General features: G+C 42.2%; 2 protein-coding genes across 3 annotated transcripts; both read right to left on the minus strand.

Annotated features, from left to right (window-relative positions):
- Window positions 1-974: 974 nt before the first annotated feature.
- Window positions 975-11,455, minus strand: l3mbtl1 (L3MBTL histone methyl-lysine binding protein 1). The gene is made up of 22 exons (XM_028409556.1): window positions 11,424-11,455; window positions 10,342-10,525; window positions 9,907-10,088; window positions 9,593-9,719; window positions 8,426-8,588; window positions 8,202-8,340; window positions 7,980-8,028; window positions 7,516-7,604; window positions 7,325-7,429; window positions 6,992-7,127; window positions 6,189-6,280; window positions 5,806-5,957; window positions 5,353-5,429; window positions 5,086-5,171; window positions 4,831-4,941; window positions 4,606-4,747; window positions 4,366-4,468; window positions 4,061-4,249; window positions 3,911-3,960; window positions 3,541-3,698; window positions 3,382-3,444; window positions 975-2,957 (listed from the first exon to the last, which is right to left on the minus strand). The coding sequence occupies exons 2-22, from the start codon at window positions 10,505-10,507 to the stop codon at window positions 2,823-2,825; spliced, it is 2,514 nt and encodes an 837-aa protein (XP_028265357.1). The 5' UTR covers window positions 10,508-10,525; window positions 11,424-11,455; the 3' UTR covers window positions 975-2,822.
- A 526-nt stretch (window positions 11,456-11,981) lies between these two features.
- LOC114438711 (serine/arginine-rich splicing factor 6-like) lies at window positions 11,982-16,447 on the minus strand. 2 transcript variants are annotated; one of them, XM_028410235.1, is made up of 6 exons: window positions 16,249-16,447; window positions 15,718-15,851; window positions 14,057-14,175; window positions 13,749-13,951; window positions 13,453-13,539; window positions 11,982-13,334 (listed from the first exon to the last, which is right to left on the minus strand). In XM_028410235.1, the coding sequence occupies exons 1-6, from the start codon at window positions 16,353-16,355 to the stop codon at window positions 12,908-12,910; spliced, it is 1,077 nt and encodes a 358-aa protein (XP_028266036.1). In that variant the 5' UTR covers window positions 16,356-16,447; the 3' UTR covers window positions 11,982-12,907. The 2 variants fall into 2 exon arrangements, with proteins under 2 accessions (XP_028266036.1, XP_028266035.1); XM_028410234.1 differs by having other exon boundaries at window positions 15,691-15,851.
- Between the last annotated feature and the right edge of the window lie 461 nt (window positions 16,448-16,908).

A 16,908-nucleotide genomic window follows, 5' to 3' on the forward strand; every position in this document is an offset into this window, starting at 1 on the left:
ACACTCACACACAGATCCCACCAGAGAGACACACAAATAAGTATTATATTTGAGATTCCAAAAGCCCTTAAGACAATCAGCTTTCACCTCACGATATCAGCCCCTCAACACAGTACTTGTAACCAATGCTGACACAAAATGTAAACATTTCACCCGAACACAGCCTGAATGAGTTTCCAATCGCAGAGAGCTCCGCTGGCTGGATTCCAAACATTTGTGTAGAGTGCGTCAATGTGGGTTTTTTGCACTCTCTAGTGACCGAGTGTGGGACTATCATTGTGTAAAATCCATTAGGGTTTCACAGTTGTGCTAAAATGCCAATGCAGAGTCTCTTTTAGAAATGTTTAAAAAAATAAGTGTGCATATACAGACAAAACTCAAACACTGTGTCATTTCTGTCCTTTGACTCTTGATCCAGAGCAGAGGGTAACATTTTGAACATCACAGCTCCTCCATGATCAAAGACTTCACACTGTGGGGGTGGTGGGTTTGCAGTGAGGAGGATTTTCAGGCAGTAACACAAATAAAGTCCTTCGGAGTGATCAGGAAAATAAGCAGAGTCCTCCTCTCTAAACCCAAACAGACTAAAAACAGCAGCTAGCTTATTCGACTACACTCCTCCAGTGCAACAATCTGTCTGACATGTGAGGAGCTGTAACCTTCACTGTTACTGAATACAGTACTTCTGTTTTTCTTTTTTTTTATTGCACAAAACATGAGGCTTAAAGAAGCCTCACTCACCTGCCTCATATACTGCATTTAACTTTCTGCCCCCCACCCCCCACCCGCCATGTCAGAACAACAACAAACTGATGGTTTTTTTTGTCCAATCTGCACAGGGTTCTTATCAAATCTAACCATCTTAAACTAAATGACCCTCTATACAGCCAGACTGTGTCTCAGCTGGCACCAGTTCTTTGTCAGGAAGTAAAAGTACTGACAGTACAAGATTCAGAATCTGTTGCTGCGCCCCCCGATAAGCTAAATAATAATAACTGCATTCAAATGGACTTTATGTTTTCTATCATTAGGTAGAAAAAGTTTTGGGGTATCAAAAAAATCTATTTTAAGTCTAATTTAATCTTTTAAAAAATGGTCTCTAGAAGCTTTACAAAAACTCAGAGAGATATTAAATAAAAAAAATCCTGAAAATGATTTGAAATCTGAAACCGTCTTTGACACGGAACTACTGCCCCTTTAAGGTCTTTTAAAGTCTTGAATGGCCTTCAGGTAAACACAAATTGGGGTGAAAACTTCAGGCTCGGATCTAAGTGCTGTGTTCAACACTCTCTGACAAAACATACTGCTACACTAACTGGAAACCTTTTGGTGGACTGGTACAGTAGTTACAATGGCAACAGAAATGATGTGGAGGTCCCCCAGGCTCCATTTTGGGGGCACTTTTCAATTCACTTCACTTTTTTAATCTGCACTCAGTTCCTCATAATGACAAAGTGAAAATAGAATTTTTGCAAATTCATTAAAAAGGAAAAACTAAAAAAAAAATCAGATTAGCATAAATATTCAGACCCTTTACTCTGTGTTTAGTTGAAGCCCATTTGGCAGCAATTACAGCCTGGAGCCTTTTTGGATTTGACACAATGAGCTTTGCACACCTGGCTCTGTATTTTCTGCCATTCTTCTTTACAAATCCTCTCAAGCTTTTGTCAGGTTGGATGGGGCCGTCAGTGGACAGCCATTTTCAGGTTTCTTGGCTGTGTGCTTAAGGTCATTGTCAGGTTGGAAGGTGAACATCGTCTGAAGCCCAAATCAGTGGAGAGTTGCAGTGATGGTTGTTCTTCTGGGACTTTGTCCCATCTCCACAGAGGATCTCTGGAGCTTACTCAGTGACCATCAGGTTCTTGGTTACTCTTGGTTCTTGGTCTCTTACTTAGGTTACTAAGGCCCTTCTCCTTCCGAGTGCTCAGTTTCACTAGGCGACCAACTTTTGGTGAGGTCCTGGTTGTCCCAGACTTCTTCCATTTGAGAGTTATGGAAGTCACTGTGCTCCTGATAATCTTCAGTGCAGCAGAAGTCTGTGCATCGCTGAAATCCTGTGTCTGAGCTCTGCAGGCAGTTCCTTTGACTGCATGGCGTTTGCTCTGATATTGTCTCCTGTGAGGCCTTTTATAGAGAGGCTGTCTCTTTCTGAGTCACGTCCAATCAATGTAATGTGCCTCAGGTGGACTCTGATCAAGCTGTAGAACCATCTCAGCAATAATCAGAGAAATGAGAGGACCTGAGCCACATTTCAAGTGTTGTTGCAAATGCTCTAAATGCTCATGTCAATGTCATATTTCAGTTTTTCCTCTTTAATACATTTGCAAACATCTCTAAAAGCTGTTTTCACTTCTGTTTTCACTTTGTCATTATGAGGTACTGAGTGTAGATTAATGTGAAAACATGAACAAATAGTTGTGGGCAGCAACAGGATAATAATTCAATAATTGTAGCACCTTTTTTCATCTGTTTCCAATCAGCAAATTTTCAGTGTTTTATGGTTTATAGTAATAATTGAACCCTGATACTGAACCAAACACATCAGCTCTAAAAATAAACCAAATTCTGAAACTTCTTTTGTCTTCTTATATGAATTTCCTTCACTACTCCAAGAAAAAAATGATTTTTAACTTCTTCTAATCTCAGCATAATTTCATAACCCTCATCTGACTTGACCTTGCCTCCCCCCTCCCCCTCCCTCTCTCTGATGGGTACAGGACAGTAAACACATGAAAAAGGGGTCAGGGTCTTTTTCCCTGCAAAACAATGAATTTGGCACATGATGATCGGCGACCTGACACCCTCAGCAAGCGAGGACTGGATCACTTGAGTCCCTCGTCTGTGCTCTTGAACATGAGGATGGCGTTTGAGATCTTGAGGGCGGGGCCTAGCTTGATACTCATGATCTTCACAATGTCGGTCTGGGTCAGCAGCAGGAAAGCTTCCCCGTCAATCATCTGTGACACAAATAAGGTGGTGGTGATAGGCTAAGATGCTTGTTTTGTCTGATATCCATGAGTGTACACACAAGAGACGCTGGTTCGATTCCCGAGGAGGGCGCCATTTTTGTTTGTTTTTTTATTTTCTTTATAGAGTCATTTCACATGCTGTAGTCACTTTGTTATGTTTAGGCAGAGAAACTACTTTAGGAGAAGAATCATGACCTGGTTGCCATGGTAATGAGTCCTGTGTTAAATATGACTAAAGTGACAGCATGGCCACCCAAACATAGGACAGAATTCTCAGTAAAATGCTTGTTCTTGTTCAGAATATTTTATGCCTTCAAAGGACTTTTTCCATTTTAAATTGTGTATAGCAAATATGAGAATTATTCCAATAGTTAAGAGTTAATAATTAAACGTTGACACATGGCGGTCTCACCTCTTCTTTGAAGAGACGAGCCTGTTCTTCACAGCCGATTAAATTCTGAACAAACCTGAAGACCTGCAGGACAGACACGTCCAATTTCACATCATCCGAACAGACATCAGAAGGTACAAAATGAAACAAAAATGAAAGTAAACACTGATATTTTCTCACCTCTTCTACGCTCCATGCAGCCACCTGGCTGGCATGAATGCCCTGAACGCCAGGCAGCAGCTTGCAGTGCTGCTCCCAGCACAGAGACAGAGTCCTGTCTGACTGACCGCTCAAAGCTGACATGAACAGTGATGGATATACACCCTCTGAGGACATGCCTACAGACAAAGACATATATACATGCATAAATACATGCACAAATATACTCTCAGCAGCTTGCTTCAAAATTAAACTGAAGTATCTATATAAAAGACCGTTTTAACTACACATGTGAACAGGACATATCTGACATAACACAGCACTAAAAGCAAAAATAATAAAATAAAATCAACCAACATAAAGATGTAATTTAGCATTTAGAAAAACTTACTCTGATAGTCTCTCTGCTGGTTCTTTCTGTATTTGGGAGGACGACCAATCCTTTAAACAGAGGAAAAGTTTACTCTGAGACAAAAACAAATGTGCACCGGTACATTCACACACACACACACACACACACACACACACACACACACTTTACCTGCCACGGTAATGAGTCTTTTTGGTCCTCTGACCAAAGAATAGGTTCCTCTTGCACTCTGAGTCTGAAAGGTCAGCCTTCAGCCTGCCCTGGTTCCTCTCTGCCAATGGGCAGCCTGATATGCAGTGGTGGGCAGTGAAACGACCGGTCACGTGCCCTGAACCGTCACAACCAGGAGTCGGACATTTCCTGTTTTAAAGACAGATGAATGGAAGTTTGTTTCCAGTGCACTTTGAAGCAATATGTTAAAATGTTGTGTGTAATAGTGGATGAGTAATAGGACAGGGGTTGAGTTCCTTGCTTACCTGTTGTGAAAGCTGTACTTGTTGGTTCTGGGGTGGTTGATGGGTTTACAGGGAACAGAAGAGGGGGAGGTGGACTGACCTGTAACAGGAGGCTCCCTCACACCTACAGGGCACATAGAAAAAAATGAACCTGCAGCCTTATCATTAGATGCCACAAAACATTGGTTAATTAATTATTTCTATTTATTATGGGGAATGACTCAGCCTCTGCTTTTTAAGTGATGTGTTACTGGTTGCTACCATGCGGCTGCTGTATTTTGGTGTCCCGTGGAGGAACTTTTAGTGGGTGACCGGTCGCCTCACACCAGCCTACAGGATGGATGTCTGGGTGATCTGAATCCATCCACTCATCATAGACGTGACTCCACCCATCATAATGGACCTGAACACGGACCACAGGTCACGCTGACACACATTTAAATACCGTGCATGCACAAACACTCCAAAGTCACAATTTCTTGTCACCTTGATGCGATGAGTCTCGACCTCCTCCACTGTGGCCACTCTGATCAGACCAGGACTTCTCTTGTCCACAGCTTCCAGTTTCATCTGAGGCTGGAAGCTGTGGGCGGCCCGCTAAAGGCAGAGCAAGGCATGATGGGAAAACACATTCAACTACTGCCCTTATTTTTACAACAAGGCACATCAAACAGTATGTTTTTTACTACTTTTATGTTTTAAGGCTCTTGCCATCGCTACACAATCAATGAGAAATCTCACCACTTTAAAGGCTTCTGCAGCCACGGCCTTAGAACCAGTTTCCTCCAAGTATCGAGACCAGGAGAACCGGCCCTGGTCTGGGTAATCTGGTGCAGCAAAAACAAACAACATTAACATTCACATATCTGTATTTGAGTTTAAGACATGTGAAAGGACAAAAGGACATGTGTGAGGACCTGAAGGGCAGAGCTGTTTTTGAAGTTTATGACCCATGCGGAGTCTATAAACATGATCAAACTACTGATTAACAGGGAACGGACTGGTCACCTTGGGGTGGTGTTAAGGGTAGGTTCCTCTCCTGGCACCAACCAATAGGGTGAATGTATGGACTGCTGGCATCACACCTGCACATTTAAACAAATCACAACATCCAGAAATCAGGTACAATTTAATTACCATTCACTCAGTGGTGATAAAAAACAACGAATACACACAAATGTATTCATGTGGAACCTTTAAAATACAACACTATAGAAATTCCTGCTCTTGTCTGTAAGTAGTTGTAAGTAGTTGATATCCTTGGGCATGTTGAGACTTTTAATCTGAACCACTGGAAAGTAAATATATTGATGCTATCTTTAAACTCTGCTCCACTATGACACTGTTTTGTAAAAATTAACCAGGAAATATTAGATCCCCATTTTTACATTTGCTTTCCTATACATATAATTTCACATCACAAGCAGCTTCAATCATTCCCCAGAGGCCATAAAAACTCACCAGTAGTCGTACGTGTCATCCCAGTTGTCAAAATGAACCAGGAAGCGGTTGTCCACCACGTCGGTGACGGTTGCTACACAGATGAGGGAGGGGTTCATGCGGTCGACCGCCTCCAGCTTCATTCCTATCTCAAAACCACACTTCACATCGATCTAAACAGAAAGAACATACGCTGCATCAGATGCTGCTTGGCTGGAAAAGACTCACTGCCAGTTATCACAAATGCTTGATTGCAGTTGTTGCTGCTAAGGTGGCACAACCAGTTATCAGGTGGCAACGCAGGTACACGAAGGGGCAAACACTTTTTCACACCACCTTATAAGCTGAAGGTTTCACTGAAACTATAAAATGACAGTCATCTCACCCATCCGTGTGGCACTTACCCTCCCAGGACTGGCAAAAACTTCTTTGGGAGCTACTTGTGCTTTAGTCATTCTCAGATAGTTGGTCCAGGTAAACTCCTCCTCTTTACAGCCTGCAAGGAAAAAACAGAAGATACACACAGAGAAAAACACAGTACAGCACTGAGGAGACCAATTCAACATTTTTTACTATGCTCATCTGTGTGACAATATTAAGAATACCGGTGTTGTATTGTTACATTGAAATATAGAGATGGTACAAAGCAGTGAGCCATGCTTAGCCAAGCCCACAAATATGGGAGAAAAAGGTCCACAGAAAATAAAATCTACTCATCAGCTGCTTGAAAACTGATTAAAATTCTATGTCCCTTTGATATATAGATATATAGTTCACTATAACATATACATATGCTGTTATTGCTCCTACAGTCATGTTCGTAGTGGGTCTTTGTATTACACACATCCCTCTTTAGGTCTTACCACAACGTTTCAGTTGGTTTAAGATCTGGACTTTGACTTAGGCCATGCCAAAACTTTGAATCTTTTATTTTTCAGTCTTTCTGAAGTAGACTTGCTGCTGTGCTTTGGATCATTGTCCTGTTGTAAGACCTAATTCCCACCAAGATTTAACAGTCAGACTGATGTCCTCACATTTGTCTGTAGAACACTCTGGTATAGAGGAGCTCATGGTACTAACTTTTAACTAATCATATATCAAACAAACCACTGGTAGTAAAACAATGCTAATGTAAGAATAAGCATAAGTGGTGGACTGTATGTTTTTGCATGCTGACACTGCAGTGCAGAGTGTTTTCACCTCTGACCTTTGGGGGTGTGCAGTTTGTGTCCTGTGCTCTCACACCAGCCTGTAGGGTGGATGTCGGGGGAGTTGGCATTCACCCAGAAGTCGTGACAGTCGGAGTAGCCATCAAAATGTAGCCGCAGTCGGTAACCGCAGACCTGCACAATAACATGGTATATTAGAAGAGGGCAGCACAGGACTGAACTACACCTGTGTACAATAACTGCTTTATAACTGCTATAATGTCAACTTATTAAACAGTCATCCTGGCTATTCAAGGTGACCGGGCCCCTCAATAATGGGGTCTCCCTGCCCAGCATGACAATGCCAGTGCATGTCTGCTTATCTGCCTTACCTCAGCCACAGTGAGGACAAAATACATGGACGGATGCTGCGGATCGATGCCTTCCAGCTTCATCCCCTGTTTGAAGCCGTTTTTTACTGTTGGCACTCTCTGGGACTGGACACAAGAAACAGAGGAAATGTTTGTGTTGGTGTGTGTCAAACGTTTAGGTTCAAACCTCAATTTGAGAAACTGAAACATACCTCTTGGAAAAGCTTGTTAGGAGCAGCAATGGTTTTGGTTTCCTCCAGATACTGGGGCCACGTCCACTGCTCTGTCTTACTATCTCCACCTTCAACAGAAATATCAGTTTATTATGAAAAACTGTATGATGCTAAAAGCAATGAGAAGTGAAAGAACACAGATAGGTGAAAATTCTTAATGGTGAAAGGCAGACACAAAAGATGTCAGGAGATGTGTAAGAGATATAAGAGTAAGATAGGTATCATATTAGAAGTGATATGTTGTGAATTGTGATACAGCTAAAACATGATATAACCTAATTCTACACTACCATGTGCCATGAAAGGTCAGAGAAAGACCTGGTGGAAGATAAAGATGAACAGATGATGTCCTGTGAAAAATTTTAGGGTAAACAAAGAAAGAAGCACAAAGAACTGATAACATATAAGACGAGTTGAAAAAACAAAGCGAAACAGGACCAGACCTCCTCTGATGTGTCGCATGTCTGATTTGGAATCATCCATCTTCTCATCCTGTAAAACACAGTTACTGAGTCAGGGCAGATTTTGAGCGTGAAAACAAACATGATGATGTTTGACCTATCTTGGCTTTAATCGCCATGTAACTTAATGTATAGTCATGCATAACTGACTAAATCCAACTTTTTATCTTTGCATGTTAAATAGAAATAACAATGCTGTTCCACCATGCCCTCGATGTCCGAGTCTTCCTCTGATGGACTCAAGTACTCCTTCCTCTTCCTCTTCCTCATGGGTTTCAGGTGATCGGCGTTAATGGAGGACAGTCTCCCACCTGCTGGCACCTTCTCCACACCGACAGTCCTCCTGAAGTGCAGGGAGGACAGAGTGTGCACATGTATGCAGAGATGCATGTGTGAACATGAAGACTAGGCCTCTGTTGGGAACATACTTCTCAGTGATGGGGTCTCTACGTAGCTCCTCTGTGTAGTTTCTCTGAACTCTGGGATCGTGGTGCGGTTGTCCCAGTACGACCTGGACTTCAGGCGTGACAGACACCAACCTCTCCGGCTCCACAGCTGCACCTCGCACAGAGCTAACAGCAGCCAGCACTTCTGATAGGCAGGAAACACACGACGCTTCAGACAAAGACTGGTGATACAGCAGTTTTCTGGCAGATGGTTGAGTACTTGATTACATTTAGCAAACCATAAAAACCAGGAACTCGTCTGATATTCTTTTTTTTTAAATGCTGAACACTGAAAGGTAGTTAAGGGGACAGGGGACAGCCCCTCTATGATGTAACAAAGCCAGGATTGTTAACTCAGTTCCCACTATTTAGTATAATTTTACACTCCAACACCTAACATGTGGACATAAAACAGATGTAACACTGTACAAAAATAGATACATATCACTGCCAAGCAGATTGAAAGGCAGTGATTGGTCAGTGTCAGTGTATGAATATTATGCCTCCCTCTCTCTCTGTACCAGTTTCTGCTGTGGACCAGCCTTTCCTAAACACATTGTACTCAGCTATCTGTTAGCTGTACACATGGGTAATGCTAACAAGTTAACAAGAACAGCAGTTACTTTTTATTTGTTTATGACAATAGGGAGTGTCTTCTCACATAAATAAGCTTCTTTAGTTAATCCAAAGATGTTTATTTCTTCAGTTAAATTGGAGGATCAATGGAAAGTGGCTCATTTTTGCTGCTTGATTAGTCTTAGTACACTACATTTAAACCAGTAATCCAGGTCTCCACCATGCACACATCACATAGAATTTACAAGTAGCAAGCTAGCTAATTTAGCCAGGTCACCTTTGCCACAGTAGGTAGTGTGAAGGCTGCTGCATTACAATCTGATCATACCAGTAGTATCAGTAAAACGCTATTATTCCAATTCACTATGATTCTGACATAATCATACAAACAGCTTTACAGATCACTGCACTGACTATGATAGAGCAGGAAATATACATTCATTTTAAAACTGGCAGTGACATTCCCTGGCTGTTCTGTGTCACGTGTGCAAAGTGGAAATGTTTGGCTGAAATGCAGCATTTTGTGTTCAGCGCCTGATGTGACTGTGCAGCCTTATGTAACCATGACTCTACCTGGTTTGTCGGGAGTGCTTTCTGCTTCAGCAGATCTCCCAGAAGTCCCTGCTGCTGGCTCAGTGGTGCTGTTGGTGGTCCCCGGGGTAATCAGTGTGCTCAGAGTTCCTACGTCACTCACACAGAACTACAAACACAAACAATAATGGATTTATATGTCAAACTGTCCTGATGTTTTTGCCATGTTTGTCCATACAGCATCTGACATTTGTCTGTATCCACATGCCTTTTCTGTTCTAAGTACTAGATTAAATGTCAGATGGCGTTGCTGTACACATGTGGACGTCGCTGCTAAACCTGGTAAAACAACCTACCTTCAGGTTGCTACTGGGCAGGATGGCCATCCCCTCCTTCCATTCCAGGACGTGGACGATGCTACAGGCCCCTCCCACCTGCGCTGTCAGGGTGGGCGTTGCCATTTCATTGGCCCCGCTTCCTTTTCCTGGGTTACCCACGGCAACAGCCGGAGTCACCTCAACTTTCGGGTGGCTAGGAGCTAAGGAAGGCATGGACATAAAAAAAAATCATTTTGTTGACATGTCAATCAATATAAATAAACTTTTTTAGAATATGAAATTTTAAAAAATGTAAACACACAACTTTAAACAAGTGCCAATACAGGTGAAAATGTCTGATGTCTCTTAATCACAGAGAAAAAAAACATTTTTTTTTGGAGGTAAAGGACATGACTTTTAGCGCAGCTACTTGGTCAGAGGGCCCACATGGGCACGCTGCCACCCTGAGCTCACCTGGGAGGAGAAGAGCTGTGGTGGTGTGAGCCTGGGGCCGAGCCTTTTTGGCCACACCATCACTCCCGCAGATGAGGATGGTCTCGCCGGAAGACGAGGACGTGGTGTCCATCGGTGTGCAGTCTGGTTCTTTGGACGGAGCCTCCGTGTTGACTTTGGCACTCATGTCTCTTGTGCTGAAGCACTGAAAGGCAAACCATGAAGAAAAGTATAGAGAACAGGGCTCACTGGAGAAAAAAATGAGGATTTAACATTTATATTATGTCAAAAGTGTCAGAACAGACAGATGAAGGATCACTCTTTTATTTTTGTTTTACTCTACATGAAGTGACTACAACTTTATATTTGATTTGAAGGTATAAAAGGAGTTGGTTGTCCTTTGTTATGAGGATATATCATTGATGTAAACATTTCAAATGAAAAAATAATGTAATAATTTAATATCACAGAAAGGTATGACCACTTGCAACTTTTCTACAGCCGTCCATTATCTTCCATAAAATGAGTGAAACAATATTTACGCGCAGGCTTCTAAGTCCGCCGCCACCCCCACCCCCCCTCCAGCCTGCCTCCCTCCCTCCCTCACTCCCTCACCCCCAACACACAGACTAAAATACAGCATTTCAGTTAAAATGGCGGAGGATCTGAAATCCTTGAAGCACAAAATGTGAAAGAGCAGACTCTCAATTGTTTTGAAATTCCGACTTAATGAAAAATGAACATTGTCAGCCATTCTGGCAAAAACCCCTACACGACTGAGCAACATTGTCACATCTGAAGAGCGTTAAGCATGTTAAATGTTTTATATTATCAGCGGTGCGACTGCTTGTTATCGAGACGCATTTGACTGAGTAGGTCAATTAACCGCGCGTGCCATTATCAACATTATATGATAAAGATAAAAGCCTGTGTGGTTCATCACATTCAAAACGCCAAAACGGTTCACCCCAGGACTAAAACACGTCCATCCCCCTTAAAAGCCATGTGGGTCAAAGACGCTCATGTCAGCTACAAAGACAATAAAGTTGTAAATGTCAATTTAATTCGTCTTTGCAGATTTCAGGAACTGAATTTTGGCTTACCAGCTCTTATCTCCTGCGGCTCCGGGGCTCCGAGAGCGCATGCGCGGACCCGCTGTACAGTCACCGCTCGCTATTATAACGCCAAAAAGACTTCCAGAGCGATCGCTCTACTTTCAGCAAGTCGACAACAAATAAATATGGCACTTTATTGATAGACTATTGGAATCTGTACTGTAGGCTTTCACTTTGAGTACAGACGCATCTGTGACATTAAAACCAGCTCTTCCTTTTATTCTCCGAGTACCTTCCTCTATGAAAGAGCGTTTATTATGTAATTAGCAGGATATATAGGTCATATCGATACAGCAGTTAAGGTTTTTGTTATCTTGACACAAATAAACAGCATACAACACAGATATATTTTAATTAAGATCTTTAATGAACGCAAAATACAAAAAAAGGACATTTTTCATTAGACCTCATTCATGGAGAAAATATGAAATTATCCTGCAAGATGGAGAAAGTGGCTGCCCTCTGGGAGTCTGATGTTTATTAACCCACAGCAGACCTTCAAGAGATCTGAAATCAGGACATCTGCAAGACGGCATCAACTTCACACCTGAAATAAACAGAGGCTTGACAAACCCATTAACCCCTGAACTGAACTACCAGAAACAAAGAAAACAACCTAGTCAGAGCAGTAATCGCAGCAATGCAGGAAACGCAAGAACAAAACGCTGCAGTGAAGCTCTCAGATTATGAAAGTAATATAAATTGGCTTCCACAGACTGCTCATAGTTGCAGGAAAAAATAAATCATTACAAAAAGATGAAATGGAACATTTTGTGCCAAATACAGTCTATGTACAACAGGTTAAAAAGGGACCTTAATAATCCTACAAATTGTTCATTATGCAGTTCTGTGGTACAAGCTGTTGCATCCCAGATACGCTTTGTTTCACACAAGACTGCTTGAAAAAGCAGTTTTTGAGACTGTAGATCAAAGAAGGAAACGGCTCCAGTCCTGTGGCCAAATACTACTTTTCTCCCACAATCATGCAGGCTAAACGAGCACCACACAAAGGTCTACAACACCATGGCAATTTTAGACAAACCTTTGAAGGTCAATTATCTATCAAAAACTGATACAAACCGAGTAAAAGTACATTTAAGATGCCTTCGTCATAATCAAGCCATGTTTTACTTTTGATAAAACAGACAAGACAAAGCTAGTGTTGACCAATCAAGTTGAAATATTTGGGACAGAGCGACTTAAAACTACCTCAGGTGATGATTTTAAGACAACACCCATGTTGTTCAAAATAAGGGTGCACTGGTAATCCGAAATGCAAGCAATCCTGGCACTGTGGTGCACTGTCGGCAATATACTGCATCTACAACATGTTAACAGAGAAGTGCACACTTGAAGGAGAAAAGTAGATGAGTCAGGAAGCATAAGCGAGTTATTACAACACTGTTCATCACTATGTACAGCATGAGGACGAAGCTCAACAACAAAAACTCCACCCATCTCCACCACACCTACTAATCCTGAGAAGCTGATCTAGACCGCGAGCGAGATCTTGAGCGAGAGGCCGAACGTTTCTCTCGTGACTCAGAGCGACGATCATCCTCCCGTGGGGAGCGAGAGGCAGATTTGACAGCACGCTCTTCCTTTCCGTTTTCAACTGGGGAGGCTGAACGACTGCGTGACTTCTTCTCGCCAGACATCTCCTTTGATCGACTGCGAGAATCGCGCTCAGACTTCACCTTAGAACGGCTTTTTGAACGAGACTTTGACTTCCGGTCAGCTGAGCGAGACCGTGATTTTGAACGAGATTTGGATTTGTGGGATCGAGAGCGGGACCTGCGGTTGCGGGAGCGTGATTTACTATCTCCAGACTTGGATCGAGACTTCCCCCTTGACCCGGAGCGAGAATGATGGCGTCTCTTGTCGCTGCGGGACCGAGACCTATAGGAAAAAGCAGAAAAGCATAAAAGTTTGAATTAAAAATATCTAGCACAGAATAAACCAACTTCTGCATTTTATTAATACATACGGTACTTTTCTGAACTAAATTGGCATTTACCTGGAGCGGGATCTTGAGCGGCTCCTTGAGCTTCTGCTCCTGTGACTCCTGCGGCTTCTGCTGCGGGAACGGCGGTGACTACGAGATCTGAGGACATTAGCACATAAGTCAAAAACAGAACTGTGGCCAATTGTTTGACAATATTCAACATTTCAAAAGTTATCCTGAATTTTGAATAGTACCCAATTTTGTCTTTGGACAACTTGGCTACTGCATATCTGAGGTAATGTACCCTAGACTGTATTGTTAACACATGAACAACTCTAAAACAATCTCAAAAGCGAAAATGTCCCAACCTGGAGCGGCTGCCAGAGTATGACCTGCGTTTGCGAGGACGATCTTCCACCAGGCGTATTTTTCGCCCATTGATGTCAGTACCATCCAGCTTATCCAAAGCCCTCTTCATGTCAGAATGACTCCGGAACTCAATCACTCCCTCATTGGTGCGTTCCTTGTGAGCATCTGCATAGGTCACCTCTCCTGCCTGGCGCATGAAGTCCTGGTGGAGACAAAATGTGAAAACATGTTTTTTTATTCTGTGTAAATAATTTACCTCTAGCTAAAAAAACATGAATCCAACAACAGTTACTCTGTTTATAGTTACCTTAAGGTCCTGCCAACTGCAGCGACTAGACAAGTTCTCCACGATAAGACGATATTCAGTACGGACTGGAGGTCCATACTTGTCTCGGCCAGAGCGGCTCCTGCTGCTATAACCACTGCCTTTAAAAACAGAAGGACATAAAAATAAGTCAGACAGCGGAACTGACCAAAACACAAAGACCTACCGGCTTGGGCTATCAAATAGACAGAAGGCAGTGACTTGCCAGATCAATGTCCAAGGGGGTATAAATTTGACCTTATTAAAGAAAGGAGTCCCTCTGATCCCATTTTCAAACTCAGAGCTCTAGGTAAGAATCTACAGCCACTACATAGGCTTTTTAAAGATTGAATTGTTCAGCATATTGAAGTTGTTCTCTGCTACAAAGAACACCACTGCATCTGTTTTCGGCAACACAGAGCCTTTCTTACTGCGGTACATGACACTTCATAAACAAATGGACAGTGATGTTCTTTCAAGACCTCTGAACCCTGCAACACAAACACAAAGGACGCATCCTTTAGGTTACGGACACTGGTCGATCAAATTGGCTAGGTCTAGTGTAAAGAATACAACCATCTTTTGGTATTTACATTACCGGATGTCAAACTGAGAATTTCTTTTCCAGTTTTTCACTTACAACATTTCTCTAGATTGCAAGTTCTTTAATAGAGCCGATCCACTTATGTTTGCTGTCAACATAGAAACCAATGGCAATCCTCACCATCACCCCTGGTCTATTGGCAAAAGGCTGCTGTCATCATGGCTTCCGGTTAGGTCAGCCAAGGATCAAGGGGGGGCAAAGGTCACACACACATTGTAAGGTGAAAGCCAAGGCCAAACGGGACAGGCAGTCATCTTAGCCAGTCATCTTTAGCCTCAATGGACTCTCAGCCTCAGCCCGCAACTGGACTCTTTCAAATTGAAACATCAAGGACGTTTGTTAATGTTGAATATAAAAAAATATACCAAAATTAAAAAATACACATTTCACATAAAAATGTTAGTGTAGTCCTAATGATTCAGCTAAAACTACACTAGCTAAGAGTGGAGAATCAATTAAGTTTTTTTTCTCTCTGTGGCGCAAACAAATTTGAAAATTCGCACCACATGTCTCACCAAAATAACTGCAATCAAAGAGTGCCCTGCAAACAAAACTCTGACTTGCAGATTGTTGCTCCTTTGTGGAACACAGCCTAATCATGTGTGAGTGGCCTATAATCACTGAGGAGGAGCAAAAACATGCAGTCATCAACCCTGAGTGATCAAAACTTAAAACATCTGCTCAACAGGATGAGATCCACCAAATCACATGTATTCCTTGAATGATAAGAATGGCAAGGAGTGACTGTATAAATATCTCTCCATGCGATAAAGCTAATATGTAAGAAGAAATATAAATAAAGCAAATATTGCTGCTGTACTAGTAGAGTACTTTGAATATTGGACGTGAAATCACTTAACATAGAATTCAAGACTTCATACTAAAAGCTCTGACAGTGAATTATCTGTTAACTTTGTGAATGGCGTATGGCGTAAGTATAAGACACTGAAAACAGTCTCTGTGCAGTCCACATCGACACCTCACCCCAAGGGGAATAGGGAAGAGAGGGTATCTTGTAATAGACTGCACTTACTGCGCCCACCACCCCAATAACCCCCACCGTAGCCATCTCGGTCTCGTCGCGGTCCCCGTGCATGCTCGACGATCACCCGCTCTCCACACAGCTCCTTCCCGTTCAGCTCGTACACGGCATCGTCGGCGTCCCGGGTGTCCTCAAACTCCACAAATCCATAGCTGTAAAAGAAGGGCACAGGTATAACTAACAAATTGCAAAAATGGGGATAGGTTATATGTACATAATACTTTGTTCATAAACACTGCGCTTGCTAGCTTGCTAGCCGTCTTTAGCTTGGCCTGTGCTAATTCCGCGCTGTACGAAATACAAAGACGCCATGTTTGACCATGCGGCATTTGCCAAATGTGGACGAACAAAGTTAAAGAATCGAAAGAGTAGGTCCTAATGTTCATATTCCAGTAAAAACATCATTTTACATCACAATCCATTTTAGTAACCGAGATATGATATAACTGTTCAAAACGTTCAAACGTTACCGTGTCCGTTGTGACGTCGTTCGCATGAATGCCGAAAGCTAGGAGCTAACTTAGGGCTACATGTGCACACGAGACTCACCCGTTCTTTAAATCGATTTCCATGAGTTTTCCATATCCGCTGAAAAACCGCTGAATGTCTTTCTCGCGTACATGGTAGCTTAGTCGTCCGATATAAACTCGAGGCATGGTGGTTTGTCTAACACTGTTATCTTAGCTATCTTTCTCCGCGGCCTCTTCCACGTAGTACTCCCTCTGCTGCTGTTAGCACTCTGAACCTCTCTGCCCTGAAGCGTTCAACGATTGGGCCAATCCAGCCAATCAGCGTGGCGCAAGTTACAGGGCATTTCCTGTATCAAACTTCAAATTAAAAGCATAGGTTTATAAAATTGTCACACAGCAAGGGAATAAGGAAATATGTGACCCAAGTAAAATTTTGAATTATAATCTATGAGATGCCTTAATCCCTTTTACTTGTTTATTTGTTGGATACTAGCTCATCTGTACAGTGTGTAAAATCAGTGACGTTACAACCACCACTCATTTTATGTTCTGTTCATTGTATGTCTGTTATATCAATTATAGCCTTACTTTTAGTTTACCTTGTTTACTTGACCTTATTTATCTTAATTTTATCTTATTTCATGTTAATTATTATATGTTTTTATGTATGCACCAATCACTAAGGCAAATTCCTAGTAATGTGAATCCCCTTCACTTACATGGCAATAAACACGATTCT

The sequence above is a fragment of the Parambassis ranga genome, chromosome 7 (genome assembly GCF_900634625.1).
Source record: "Parambassis ranga chromosome 7, fParRan2.1, whole genome shotgun sequence".
NCBI lineage: Eukaryota > Metazoa > Chordata > Actinopteri > Ambassidae > Parambassis > Parambassis ranga.